The following is a 14,809-nucleotide window of genomic DNA, read 5'->3' as shown; positions in this document are numbered from 1 at the left end:
ACAGATGGCTATGAACTGCCATGTGGGTGCTGGGAATCAAACCCCGGTCTTTCGGAAGGGCAGCTAGTGCTCTTAACCACTGAACTGTCTCTCTGGCCCCCAGAAATCTCCATCTTAAAGCACCATCTTCTCCTATTTTCTTCCTTCTCTTCTTGGAGCACTGCTTCCACTTTGTGACAGTTCACTCCTTAGCCTCTCAAGGTTTAGCTTCTGCTTGCTACTTAAACTACACATTCACTGCTTAACCCCAAAGCCTTTGGCTGAGGTCTCAACTTTCTAACTTCTCTAAAGTGGTTAATACTTTCCACTCCTCCTTTCCTCTTCTCCATGCCTTTGTGGTCCTCTACCCACTTGTGGCTCTCCACCCTTTTGCCTTCTAGACAGTTCACTTTTTCCTTCCTACTGTCTCAGTCTGTATTTTCCTTGGAGTTCATTCTTCACTTCTTTTTCAATTGTCGATTGCTTTCCAAACCTATGGCTTCAGGCCCAGTCTTTCCTTAACTCATGAAATTTGAAAGCCTGTAGTGTGCTGGCCATGATGCCACATGCCTGGGTATAGTGGGAGCACAGAAGACACAGTGCCCCATTGTAGAACTTATGGTTACAACGGGATAGATGGGCATTCCATTCAGAAACACAGCGATACCTGGCCACAAGCTGTGAAAAGTGCTTCAGCGAGGTGCAAGAGTAGAAAGGACCCTGGGAAGTTAGCTACAAAAAAGGATGTTTGACTTGTGGTGTGAACAGGAGCAGGGAGGCCAGGAGGAGCTGTGGCTGGGAAAACACCAAACCCGAAAGGAACACAGATAGATGATAATGTGCTTAGGGGAGGGAAGTGAAGGATGAGACAGCCGAGGAACCCAGGCCTCACCAATTCCCTTGAAGATTCGGCAGTTTGTTTTGTGGTCCAGTATGACCTGAACTTGGTATAATCCTTTGACTTCAGCCTCCTACTTGCTAGAATTATAGGCATGCATCATGCCTGGCTTTTTGCTTTTAATTATTTTTAATTAACCTTTTAAAATACTACATCATGTTTTGAAACATGTTTGCACTGTAGAATGCCTTCGTCAAACCAAGGCATTGCCTCACACACTCACTCATACTCTTTTCTTATTTTCAGAGTGAGAACACTTAGCCTATTCTCTAAGTAACTTTCCAAAGTATAATATATTCCTTCTAGGTACAGTCCCTATGCAGTGCTGTGGATGTGGATCCTGAATGTATTCTTGTCATCTGACAGGAATTCTGCATGCTTTGATCAATAGCTTCTTATGCATGCCTTCAGGGGGTTGGGTTTTTAGCATTCAGTGCTGAAAAGCTTTTGAAATGTAAGCAGAATGGTGACAGCTTTCTCTGGCTTCTCTAGAAGTTGGCCCTGGCTGCTGTGTCACTGCAGATCATGAAGGGAACAATGTTGGATGCAAAAGGACTAGAACAGTGGCTATTAGAGTAGCCTAGTGGCCTAGAGAGGTATTTTTTTGGCAGAGTTGGAAGGATGTTGACAAATTGGAATTGATTTAGGAGATAGATGTAGAAGAGTGATTTAAGGATAGTTTTTAAAAAAGGTGTCAAAACTGGCAGGCCTTTAGCTGGACAATACTGGGCCACCGAAATGGGAAGCATGGGAAGAGGACATTTTGGTATTTCAGGGTCTTTCATTCTGGATGTTCTGAATGCTAAGTATCTCTATATTTGTTAATATTTGTCATATTGTCAAACCAGTTTTATACTAAAGGTCTAATTTCTTCCCCCTTCTTCCTGCCTGTGTGTGCCTTACATCTTTTGACAGGGATACTGTTGTCCATCTGAGATCTGTACCGAACTCTGAATCATCTTGGATCTCTCCTCAGGATGGTTTTCCCCCTGTCTCCATCCACTATCAGGTCTCCCTGGCCCTCCACTTGCTCTCAAGAACTAGCTGTCATGATGCTGAGAGTTGGGAACGGCCCTCTCCTTGCTAGTCCATGCTGTGCAGTGCTGCTACCTGAATCTTTGTGAAACACCAGTAAATCATGCGCTCTTCTCAGAAAGCATTCTGTGGTTATCTCTCAGTTATACCAATACTCCTCAGAGAAATCTGGTGCTGTCTCTTAAATCCAGGCTATGTGTGTGTTTATAAAATATCTGGCCTGTACAACTGATGCAAGTTGAGATATTTCTGGACAGCCAATATCCAATCATAGTCATTTCATTCCAATGAAGTCATCACCACAGAATTTTGACAGAATCCAAACAGTCAGGTGGTGTCAGTGAGTGGGATGACTCCATGCCCTAAGGTTTCCAGAGAAAGAGGGAAACCTGCTGCCACAGCCTGCCCTGTCAGGCAGCTGAGCGGCATCCGAGCAGCTTCCACATGCTCGCACATAAAGAAAAACCCCTAAAGGTTTACACTACATTTAAAAATATATGTAGGCTTGTGAGAGAAAAAGTAACAGGAGGAAATAGAGTAGCCAGTTGTGGTGGCCAATGCCAGTAGGATTTGCTGAAGGAAGCAGAGGCAGGCAGATTTCCACAGAGAAACTGTCTCAGAAAAAAAGAAAGAAAGAAACAAAAGGAAGTAAAAGTAGACTAGTAAAAAAGCCATTTAGAGATAAAAATACACAGAGAATCTAGATACTAAATGCCATACTGTTGTCTTTAAATTGTTTGATTGCCGAGGAAAGAATTACTGCTGCTAAAATACATTTGATTATAAATGCTGATAAATTAATCCAACTTATACATTTTAAAAATACTCTAACTTCAAAATTTAAGTTTAAGGACAGGCTACTTAGAAATAAAGGTTTTACTTGTATTTCCACAGAAAATAAAAAGCTGTGGATTCCTTCCAGACTAATATGGTTTGATCAAGCAAGACCCCCTGAAGCTGAGACAATACAGCCTTACAGACTATAAAAACAAGGACTTGGTCAGGTTTCTATGTTTTATCATGATCCCCATGGTATGAACATCATCCCCAATCAGCAGGAAGCAGTTTAGAAAGAACAACGCCCATATTCCCAAATATTGTTTATAAATATTTGTTTTCATTTAAATGGGGTTAGTTATAAATGATAATGAACATAGTCAGTCTCTTTTTAAAAAAAGGAAAATAGAATATAAGGAATAAATACTTTATTGATACAACTTTAAGGTCAATTATGTGATATGTATATGTCTACTCTTGTTTACGTATTGTGTTTATACAGATCTTTTACCTATAATAGTCAGAACTTATAATTAGGTTAGTTAGGTTTTCTAGATAAAGAGTTGTATTTGAGATAGTTAGGTATTCTTCAAACCTTTCAAAGACCTACAGAAATATGGCATTTAAATGGTTTAGGGTTTTTCTTGGCAGTGAGACACAACTGCTCCTGGCACACCAATTACGTCAGAAAGGAAGATGGGCATCAAAGAAACTCGTTATGGAGTTTGCTTTCAACATGGCAAGATTAGCCATTTGAGCAAGAAACTGCTCTTGCCTGGACTGTTTGTTGCTGTATAAACTGGACATGCAGGACCCACAAGAAAGTGACTGCTGAACTTTCAAAACAAGACAGTAATGAAGGGTTCCTGTTAAAATGGAGAAGTGTGCCAGACACCCTGTGGCCTATGGGCTGAAGATGGATGCCCCAACGTTACAGAGGAACTTTGGGTGACTGTCCAGGTAGCAAGACGTCCTGTCAATTTTAGAGTTTATATATTATCCTTCTGTGGTCTTTGATAGAGTTGAAGACAGATAGTTATGGTTATAGTTTTCTTCAGTTATTATAAAAGATAAGTTACCCTTCTTTTTATTTAGACAGAAAAGAGGAGATGATGGGGGAAGTACTTTTGTGTATGTTTATCTTATTGATTGTTAAATAAAATACTGTTTGGCCAATGAGACAGCAAGTAGACAGGAGTCAAAGAGGATTCTTGGAAATGTAGTAGAGAAGTGCTGATCCAGGCAGGAAATGACATAGCAAGGAGACTCATATTTAAGCGAAGGAGAAACAGCAAGTGTGGCTTCTTTTCCCCTCCGCTCCTGCTCCAGCAGCATGATGTGAGCCATCGACAAGGAGGGACGCCAATAAGGCGTCCGATAAGATAAGTCTTATAAAATATAGATTTATGATAATTGAGACTGAGCTAACAGATGAGAATCCTAGTCATTGGCCAAGCAGCATTGTACCTAATACAAGTTTCTGTGTATTTATTTGGGCCTAACTCAGACAGGTGGCTAGCGTAAAGCTCACACGTGGCGGTGGGGCTCAGGCGGCTTTTGCCAGAAAGATTTATCATAACAGTCAGGTACCAGCTTGCCCTTCTCTGACATCCCATTCCATTTTGTGTGAACTCTTCTGATGGCTCTTGGCACTGGCAACCTGGCATCTTGCTTTTTGGGTATCTGTGTCTTATCTCCCAGATGGAGATGAGCCCTAAGTTCCAGAAGGGCAACTCTGCAACTTACCTTCATAGACCCTAGTGCCCAGTACAGGTTTCTGCTCTACCTCACAAGAGAGAGGATGAATGCATTATCTTTTCTGGTATAGCATATTTCTTCTCAACTATTTTAGAAACTGCAAAGAACAGAAGCACATGTTCTTTTAGTTACAATGGACCTTTGAAATTCAATATTTAATGATATTTAGATAGTGATGACTCAGATTTCCTGGGAGTTGGGCTAATTTCCCTATTCATGGATTTTCCTGTTTAGCCTGCTGAGTTATCAGACCTAGACCATGTCATTCAGGAAGAGCATGGCAAATATCTTCATTAGACTGTGGGTGCTTTGGGTGAGGAGCTGGCTGGTTCTCCTCATTGCTTCATTTTCTGCTTTCTGTTGGACCAGGGAAGTTTGAGATACAGAATTTCCTCTATGTAACAATTAGAGAAGAGCAGTGTTCTCTCTCATAGCTGGGCCTGATAATTCACACCTATACTCCCAGCACTTGAGAGGTAGAGGCAAGGGGATTACAAGAGTTTGATGGCAGACTGTGGTCTACATTGTGGGTTCCAGGCCAGTGAGACCCTATTTCAAATAAGCAAACAAATAGCTCATGTCACTTTTAAAACTTAAGTCTTTTATTTTTTGTGGTTTGAGGAGCACCTGTGGACCACTTCCAGGAGTCAGGTTCTCTCTTTACACCATGTGGATTCCTGAGATGAAACTGTGGTCTTAAGGCTTGTTAGTAAGCCCCTTTACCCACTGAGCCATCATGCTGTTTTTTTTTTCTTTCTCACTTTTAATCTTCTTGCCTTCAAAACAAATACACTTCTCGCTTCTGTGTCAATATTAAGAGTATCAGGCTTTTATGTAGCATGTAGTGCATATACTTAGGGGCCAGTTTTACACTCAAGAATGCAGTTTACAGACACTCATAAATCTTGGCATAGTCCAAGAATATGCCACACTGCATAGTAATGCTAAGATAGACTGTAGTAAGAAGGAAATGCATTATAATGTACAGCTATTTATGTGTTACTAAGGCAGGGTTTTCTCTATGGGCATTTTGTTTCCAGTCATGCTGTAAAATGAATAGTATTTCATAGGAATGCATACAACAGATAGTCATGCCTCCTTATAGATGCAAAGACAAAGCTCTGCCAGAACATACTCATCTACTATGGGTGCAGAGTACAGTCATGTCTTCCAAATGCTAAGCTGCACGTTAACACCATCAGATTGATAACAATAACAACTCCTGTTGTATTCTGGCTACCATCAGTAGGCACTGTGCCAGGTCCTTTAAATCCATTATCTTAAATCATCACCAGATTAGTGTGACCTAGAGATAACACTGACTTGTCCAAGTCCTCCAGCTAATAAATGTCAGAACTCAGATTGAGCCGTTTTTGACCATGTTAAGAGTTTGTTCTAGTTTTCTTTACATAGTAACTGAACTTATTTCTTTTTTATGATTTTTAATTTAAATTAGAAACTATCTTGTTTTATATGTCAATCCCAGTTCCCTCTCCCTCCCCTGCCCCCTACTGACATCCCATCTCATCCCCCCTTTTTTTTTTTACTTTTTATTTCACAATTAACCATAAACACACATGATCTTGTACAAATAGTACAGAGAGGTCTCATGCACAAATCTCCCAGCTGACTCCAGAAATTATATTGTTTAATCAACCAGAAGGTAGCTTGAGTGGCTGGAGAGATGGCTCAGTGCTTAAGATGACTTGCTGTGCAAACATGAGGACCTGAATTTGGATACCAGCACCCACCCAGTACCATGTAGAAAGCCACATGTGGCTGTGCATACACCTATAACCCTGGAGCTGCAAGGGCAAGAGACTCAGTTCACTTATGAGAACCTGTCTTCTAGGAATAAGGTGGCGAATGATAGAGCAGGATACCTGATGTATTCCCGTGGCTTGTACACACACACACACACACACACACACACATGTACACAAGCATATACACACATGCTTATACACACATGCCCACACATGTACACACACATGCATTCAAAGAAGGAAAAGAGGCTGGGAGTGGGCGGTGCTCAGCACAATACAAATAGTACACTTAGCCAGTACTTGAATGGTGACAGTTTTGTGAGTGTCTTTTTGTACATTCTATGGCATGTGCTACCAAGTAACCACAATCAATATTGAAGATAATGAAACTGTTAGAACACCACAAAAGAATCCTTCATACTCCTTCTCTCCTCTCCTTATCTCCTAGCAACTGCATCCCTGTCCTCAATCCCTATCTTGTCTTTTCAAGACTATTACATATTCAGTTATTGGCACAGGCCTGTAGCCCCAGCAATAACAGGATGGGGCAGAAGGATCAGAAGTTCAAGGCTAGCCTGAACTACAAATAAGTTTCAAACAAAAAGAATGGTTTATAAATAGAATCACATAGCATTGTATCTTGAGATTGGCTTTACTTATATTGCAGGGTGCCCTAAAGATTTTCCAGGTACACATATACTTGTTTCCACAGTATAGATGTAACCACAGACTTATAATTTGAATTTCTAGAAAACTCATGACCTAACATAATATTGAGAAAACAGTTTCTTTATTTTTCTTTTTTATTTCTTCTTTTTAAGGAGAGGATTTAAAAATGAATGCATTATTTTTCCTTGTATCCCCGGAGATCATTTTCAAAGAATAAACATCCATCTACCTTTAGTTTTTTCCTTAGTATCAGTCACTTAACACACCATTACAGCAAATTTTAGGTTGAATGCTCAGTCCCCCAAATGGGGCATTTATATTACCTGCTCCAAGGCTTAGAGAGCATCATAGAAGAGAGTCATAAAAAATGTGAGTCAGTTGATGGGAAGGAATGCTACGAAATGCTGTCTTCTGGGTATAACATGACTTTGGTGCCCTTGGATTCACAATAGCAGAGGCAGCCTGCACAAGACTGAGCCCATCAGCATTCCATTGGAAGGTGGAGACACTCTGGCCCTATCCCTCCAAGAGGAACTATAGGCAGTTAATGGTTGCTAATAGAGGAAGAGTCATATTTCTCAATGGTACAGTCACTGATAAGTTACCCATGGTCCCATAAATTACCACACATTTATACTCATGCAATCAACCCTTACTAAGTTCAGAACTCACAAAAACTGACGTGGAAGTAGGAAAGGGACTTGTTCAAAAGAAGCGGTTTTTTGGTGTGAGGGAAGAAGAGTAGAGGAGATCAGGATGATCAGTGTGTGTGTGTGTGTGTGTGTGTGTGTGTGTGTGTGTGTGTGTGTGTGTGTGTCTGTGTGTGTGTGTGTGTGTCTGTGTGTGTAATTGTGAGATAATAAATGTTAGCAGCTTTGGCCCTTCGTACCTTTATCCATTTAACTACACATTTTCTGTTACCTCAGTCATAGTGTATTTTTAACTGTTGTTCATTACCTTATTTGGCCAGTTACCATAATTATCCTAATAGCTGAGTACCTGTCCCACTAAACTGACTGATACTCTGTCTCCTCACTGCTAGCCACCTCTTCCCCTACTAAGCATCTTCATCTGTATAGTTTTTTTCTCTTGTTTTATGATTGCTGTAAATTCTTTAGGAGTACAATGATTGGATCAAAGGACAGGATATTTTTATGGGTCTTCTTGGTGTATATTTCCAGTCTTTGGCTTAACCATCAACCCATGAAACGAGTGCTTGGGTTGTAGTGAGGAAATAAATTCCCGGTGAGAAGACAAAGAAGCAGGTAATAAATACAATGGAGATCTCTCTTAGGTGCTTCCTCAGAGGAGGAGCTTGCTGATTAGGATTGATCCAATTAGAAAAAACGAGGCTTGTAGATACAGAACTACATATCAGAAAAACTTTAGTAGTTGGGAAAGATGGATTGTTATAGACTACTGGGGCATTTTTAGCACAGTGCTTGGTCCTTACTGTAGAGAAAGTGACTGAAAAATAGGAAAAGATTTGTCTTAGCTGGAGGTCAGAGCAATGTAGGAGAGGACCTATAGAAACTAACTGTGAGTGACGTCCCAGGCCTCTGGAATTATAGGCAATGCCAAATGGTTGAGGATGCATTTTGATGGCATACTTGCCTATTGTAATTGCTCTTTCATGTGTGATCTATATCCTACTTTTACTCTTAAGAGACTAATGTACTAAAGGTTAAAAAATTGCAAGCTTGTAATTATTTTTACATGTTTCTGATGTTTTTGTTATACTCACAGAAATGCTGACTTTTGTAATTTTGTCCATTACAGGATTCTGCTCTAATACTTGATGTTCCTCTGGGTGTGATATCAAGAATTGAAAAAATGGGAGGCGCGACAAGTAGAGGAGAAAATTCCTATGGTCTAGATATTACTTGTAAAGTAAGAGATTTGGTACTTTCTTATACAACACAAAGACAAATTAATATTGAATAGTAGAAAACTAATGTGGTCTTAAAAATCATTTCTGGGGGTGATGGTACATACCTTTAATCCCAGAATTGGGAGGCAGATGCAGGTGGATCTCTCAGTTAAAATTCTCAAAATCTCTCGCTAATCTCAAGTTCTAGGCTTGGGTCTTCCCTTGTGAGTTGAGATCTCAAAAAGTGCCTGGGGAAAGAGTTCCCACACAAGGGACATCCTGTAGTCAAGAGTAAGGCTTCTTCAAAGAAGTGGTCAGCTTATTAGATTCATAGGGCAGAAAAAGTTTATAGATAACATTTTAAAAAATAAATGTTTATTTAAATTAAAGACATTATTTTATATACCAATTCCAGTTCCCTCTCCCTCCCATCCTTCCATGCCCCCCACCAACTCCCCATTCCATCCCCCATCCAGTCCCCAGGGAGGGTGAGGCCTCCCATGGGGGATCATAAAAGTCTGTAGTGTCATTTGGGGCAAGACAAAGCCCCCCCCCATTTGTATTTAGGCTGAGAGAGTATCCCTCCATAGGGAACGGGCTCCCAAAGTCTATTTGTGTACTAGGGATAAATACTGGTTTCACTGCCAGAGGCCCCATAGACTGCCCAGGCCTCCCAACTGACACCTACGTTCAGGGGGCCTGGTTTGGTCTTATGCTGGTTCCCCAGCTGTCTGTCTGGTGTCTGAGCTCCTACTTGCTCAGGTCAGCTGTTTCTGTGGGTTTTCCCAGCACGGTCTTGACCTCTTTGCTCATCACTCCTCCCTCTCTGCAACTGGATTCCAGGAGTACACCTCAGTGCTTGGCTGTGAATCTCTGCTTCTGCTTCCATCAGCTACTGGATGGAGGCTCTAGGATGGCATTTAAGGTAATCTCATTATAGAGGACAGGGCATTTAAGGTAGCCTCTCTGCTATTGCTTAGATTCTTAGTTGGGGTCATCCGTGTAGATCTCTGGACATTTCCCTAGTGCCAGAATTCTCTTTAAACCTATACTGGCTCCCTCTATTACGGTATCTCTCTTCTTGCTCTCCTTCTCTATTCTTTCTCCAACTCGATCTTCCTGATCCCTCATGTTCGTAGATAACATTTTTTAAACCTCAATTTCACTCTACTCCTTCTTAGCTGGTCAAGGTACTATAGTTTTCATAATCATATGCCCGTCCTATGGAGTTAGAGTTGATTGACATTGTCCTCCCAGCTACTCCTGGCCCCATTGACCAACCTCATATGTATCATTTTTTCTTCCTTTTAAATGATAGTTTTAAGTTCTCAGGAGTAAGATGATTGAGGTATAAAGTACCTGCTTTCATGGCTCTTTATGGCACCATGTATCACCACCTAGACACCTTCATACCATGAAAGGAAGGAGGCATAGAAGAGATTTTGCCCTTTGTGAGCAGGATGCCTCCTTACCTATAACAACCATTTTTGGTGGTAGTGGATAATAATACTTTATTTGGGGATGGTAAGTGGGGAAAATTACTTGTGATAAGGTTTAGCCAGTTGTTCCATCAAAAAAGTATTGAGCATCTGTGTTCACCCAAGCACATACTGGGAACTTGACATTTTTTCCTCAGCACAACCCTCCCAGACAGATGTATAAATGGAGAATTTCAGAAGAATTAGGGAGCTTTGCTGCTATGGTCCACTGAGTATCAAAGCTGAACCAAATAGACAGAGGTAACATTTTTCTGAACAATAGTTAAGTTTTCTAGCAAGGAAACCTGATTTCCATGTACTGAGTATCAGAAGACCATCATCTATAATGTTGTGCTCCATTCTAGAAAGAGCCAGAAGGAATCTAGATGGAGACCATCTGTCCCAGTAGATCTTAAATGTGCACATTAAGATATCCAGAAAGTTTTTGAGAAATGTAGAGCTGATTCTAAAGGGCAAATAAGACTCACAAAGTGTCCCAGATGGCTGTCAGACATTTTGCTAGTGCAGGGGTCATCACCCTTCTTCTAGAAAAATGTCCAAATAGCAAATATTTTAGCCTGTGTAGAGTTACATGGGATATCTGTTGCGTATTCCCCTGTATGTTTTATATAATAATGTTCTTGTCTTAAGGACTATAGAAAGTGGCCTGGCTGAAGGTGCTGAGCCTTGACTACCCGGAGCCAATTCTGTATGATAGGGAAGTAACCCCTTCACAAAGTCACATGAGTTGCCTTGGTTTTGATGAGGATCAATGAAAGAACCTGTTTTAAAACCTAAGTCATTTCCTAGTCTCTGGTACTGTAATTTCTAAAAGTTAAACTCTTATACTTTGTTTGCATTGGGAATTCAATACATGACTTTCCTCTCCAGTTTGCAAAAGATCAATATGAATATTAGCAACCAAAATCCAAAGGATTACTCTTACCCTGAGATTCTCTACTGCACCACACCTCAGCTGCTTTTGTTTCTGTTGGAATCTGAGCTGTTTTCATGTTCTGTTTGCCATCACAGCTACTGGCTACCATGTGACGCCTGGAAGTACGGAGGTTAACTTCGAAGAAGGGTCTTTGCATTTTTTATCTAAATGATTCATGGGAAGAGGTGTTATACTTAACACTCAAGGCAGTGTGGTTGGGTAATTTGATGATATTGAAGTGACTGCTTTCCCAATAAGGTACTTGCTTCAACAAGAAAACTCATAATTAACTATTAACCCTACCAAAAGAGTAAGACAAAGTACACTCTTAACTTTGGAACTGCCGCACAAATTCTAATTGTTCTTAATAAAAACTGGAGACAGATACTGGGATTAAAGCTGAAAATCAGAAAAGCAAAGTGGCCAGCCTCTCCCAATGCTCAGACCAAAGGAATGATCTTGTCCTCAGACTGCACTGCTCCTCAGACTGCCTCAGACTTCATCTTTCTCCATCAAACCTCAGACTGGAGTGCTTCTGTCTCCTCCTGCCTGATATTCCTCTCTAGTGCTGGGATTAAAGGCATTGGATCCCAAGGGCTGAGGTTACCTTTGTATGAACTCTGTTTCTCTTTTAGACTGGATCAATTTCGTGTAACTCAGGGTGGCCTTGAATTGACAGAGATCACTCTGCCTCTGTCTTCCAAGTGCTGGGATTAAAGGTGTGCACCACCACTGCCTAACCTCTATGGCTGACTAGTGTGGCTAGCTTTGCACTCTGATCTTCAGGCAAGCTTTATTTGTTATATCATAAACAAAATATCACCACAAGGAACAGTTTGTCAGGAAAAAATTGTCAGATGTTTCACACATCATTTTTTTTAATTGACCTGTGCCTCAAATGGATGAGGCCTTAGAGAAGTATAATAAAACAACAATTTTAAAGGCAGGGTCTTATGTCACTCAAGCTGGTTTTGAACCCCTATGCAGCCAAGGCTAGCCTTGAACTCTTGATCTTCTTCCAAGGTGCTGAGATTACAGGCATATGCCACTTAGCCCAGCTGTAGCACAACCTTTTAAGAAAATTACCTCCTGAGAAACACTGGTGTCACAGAGGCACACTCCATTTTCTTTGTAGCAGAGCTGACATTTACATAAGTGTGCAGCGGTGGGATAAGCACTTGCCATCCTGTTTCAGAGCTCATCTCGCACCTGTAGTTAGTAGTCATGATGCTACTGCATTTCTCTCACCAACCCCTACACTTGCTTGTTTTAGCCGTGTACATGTGGGTTTGTTTCACTCATCAGTAGCAACAAGCATAGAGTGGCTCGTGGTTCCTAAGGACCCTATACACCACAGGGAAGTAAGTAGTTGTGAATATGAGAATTACTACCCTGCAGGCCCTGGACCACCACTGATAACAAATGTAAAGTCTTTTTGTAACAAGGCAGGGGAAACAATACTTCTATAGAGTCTTCTTGCTTTTTTCTCCCATTTCTCCTTACTTGGTTTAAAGACAGCATAGTAGCTGGGTATTGGTGGGTCACGCCTTTAATCCCGGCACTCAGGAGGCAGAGGCAGGCGGATCTCTGTGAGTTCGAGGCCAGCCTGGTCTACAGAGCGAGTGCCAGGATGGGCTCCGAAGCTACATAGAGAAACCCTGTCTCTCAAAACAACAAAAAAGACTGTATAGTATATTAGATAGACAGTCACATGTTTTCTTTAATAATAATTAAATCATTGAGTATCACCATAAGATCCAGATGGTAAACACGTTAAATCTAACAGGGAGACTCTTACACTACTAGGCTCTTTCCTAGTTACCCTAATGAGTCAAGCTGGAGGAGACCAGGTACAACTTACAGTTAGTGTGTGCTCCTATTTATGTTCCAGACTAGGTGATCTGCTGCCTGTGAATCATATGCCTTGTTCATTTTACTTTTCTTGTTGGCAAGAATGATTTTTATTGTAATTGCATCTGAATCAGATGACAGAAAGTGACTTGAGTCATTCGTTCTTTGACACGTAAAAAGTATTCCTCAGAGTCACTGAGTGACTACAATAAATATTGATTTGGAAATGGTCTAATTTGGAGCAAAGTGGTTAAGAGAATGATGTTGTAGTATTACCAGTGCTCTGTGGCTGTTGAAGGAAATTTCCTTAGAGGTCCTTGTGGCCTGACAGTTTGCAGCTATACATTGTTATACCTGTGGCTGTTTAGAAACCTGTTGGATGTACCATGTCCTATTGAAATGACTTTTCCTTTCATGTGATTATCATGAACTAACAACTAATACCCCATACTCCAAGATTTCTGAGGATATTATGTAAATTGTTGTTTTAACCTTTTTCAGTAACACACTTTTAGTATGGGCCTGAAATGTAGCTGGGTGATAAAGTGTTTGCCTGGTATTCATGAAACCCTAGATTCCATCACCAGTGCTATACAAATAAAAAGAAACATAGAAGAAAGCATAAGATCCTAGAGCTGGCAAGGTTCAGTGGCTGCTATCTGAATTCAGAATGATTGAATTCAGATTATTAATTGGTGTCTTGAGTCTTCTTCATACTTTACTTGCTTTTTGGAATGTATATGGCAAAGCCTTCTCTGGCCCTTCAGACTGAAGAATTGTGAAACTTAAATTTATTCCTGGGCTTGAAAGATGGCTGAACTGTCATAAGTGCTTGCTGCTCTTGTAGAGGATAAGCTCAGTTCTTAGGATATACAGTGGGCTTCCTACAACCACCTGTAACTCCCAGGGCTCTAATACTCTCTTCTGGTCTTTGCAGGTACCTGCATACATGTACACATATACATAAATGAAAATAGAATGAGTCTTTTTGAAAAGTATAACTGATAAAATAAACAAAAATTTCCCTTTGCAAAATATGAGTGTTGTAGTATATAAGATGGCAGGGCTGGGTCTAGCTCACTCCTTAGATAGTTCCAGAGTCCATGATTGATTGTTTTAAAGAAAGATAACCTATAAAACATTCATTCTTAAAAATAAAATACAATACTATGCTTAATGCAAACAGATATTAGAGGACCTTATTGTAGTGAGATATCCACCCCACCCACACCTGTAGCGCTGACCTTGCCCATTTGGGCCTGGTCATAGGTGCTGATTATGTGAAGGGGAGTGACTTTTAGGTCTGGGGTTCAGGCAGGTGGCTCTCTCTTGTGTCTAGTCGGGTCACAGGGAGCAGCCTGTGGGGATCCTTAAGAGCAGGAACCTGCTTCTTGTGTAAGTGACCTCTCCCCAAAATAAATTATATTTAACCTATATTTGAGCCTAGTCCCATGAATCATTATCAGTGCCTCCACACCTTATATCATTTAGATTCAGCTTAAAAGTCTTTCTTGACTATTAAAGAGATGTGTGTGGAGAGCTGGCATTAAAATTTGGTTTTGATCATTAATTTATAGTTCCTGAGAGTAAAGTGATATCTAATTGTAAGACATTAATGTGGCGTATATAGAACTCTGTGAAAGTAGAATTGAATAGTAAAAGTTTATTACTTATATTACTTGTATGAGAACATAAAATGCCAATCATTTATGGAGAGGGTATTTGTATTTTAATGACACATTAACAATATTGAGATTATATTTGATAGCAGGTACTCTTGAAACTTTATAT

The 14,809-nt window shown here is 40.5% G+C and overlaps 1 protein-coding gene across 6 annotated transcripts in view; it reads left to right on the top strand.

The window, feature by feature from the left end:
* The window catches only part of LOC100761567 (myotubularin), a 113,211-nt gene that overhangs the window by 39,880 nt on the left and 58,522 nt on the right, over window positions 1-14,809 (top strand). For 5 of the 6 annotated variants that reach the window (XM_027432211.1, XM_027432212.1, XM_035450097.1 and 2 more), the window contains one exon: window positions 8,662-8,772. The exons of the other annotated variant lie outside the window; for it this stretch is intronic. In XM_027432211.1, the coding sequence (XP_027288012.1) occupies window positions 8,662-8,772 (111 nt within the window). The remainder of the gene's footprint in view (window positions 1-8,661; window positions 8,773-14,809) is intronic. 6 annotated transcript variants of the gene reach the window in all.

The sequence above is a fragment of the Cricetulus griseus genome, chromosome X, assembly GCF_003668045.3.
Source record: "Cricetulus griseus strain 17A/GY chromosome X, alternate assembly CriGri-PICRH-1.0, whole genome shotgun sequence".
Lineage (NCBI taxonomy): Eukaryota > Metazoa > Chordata > Mammalia > Rodentia > Cricetidae > Cricetulus > Cricetulus griseus.
This window is presented reverse-complemented; position numbering and strand designations above follow the sequence as displayed.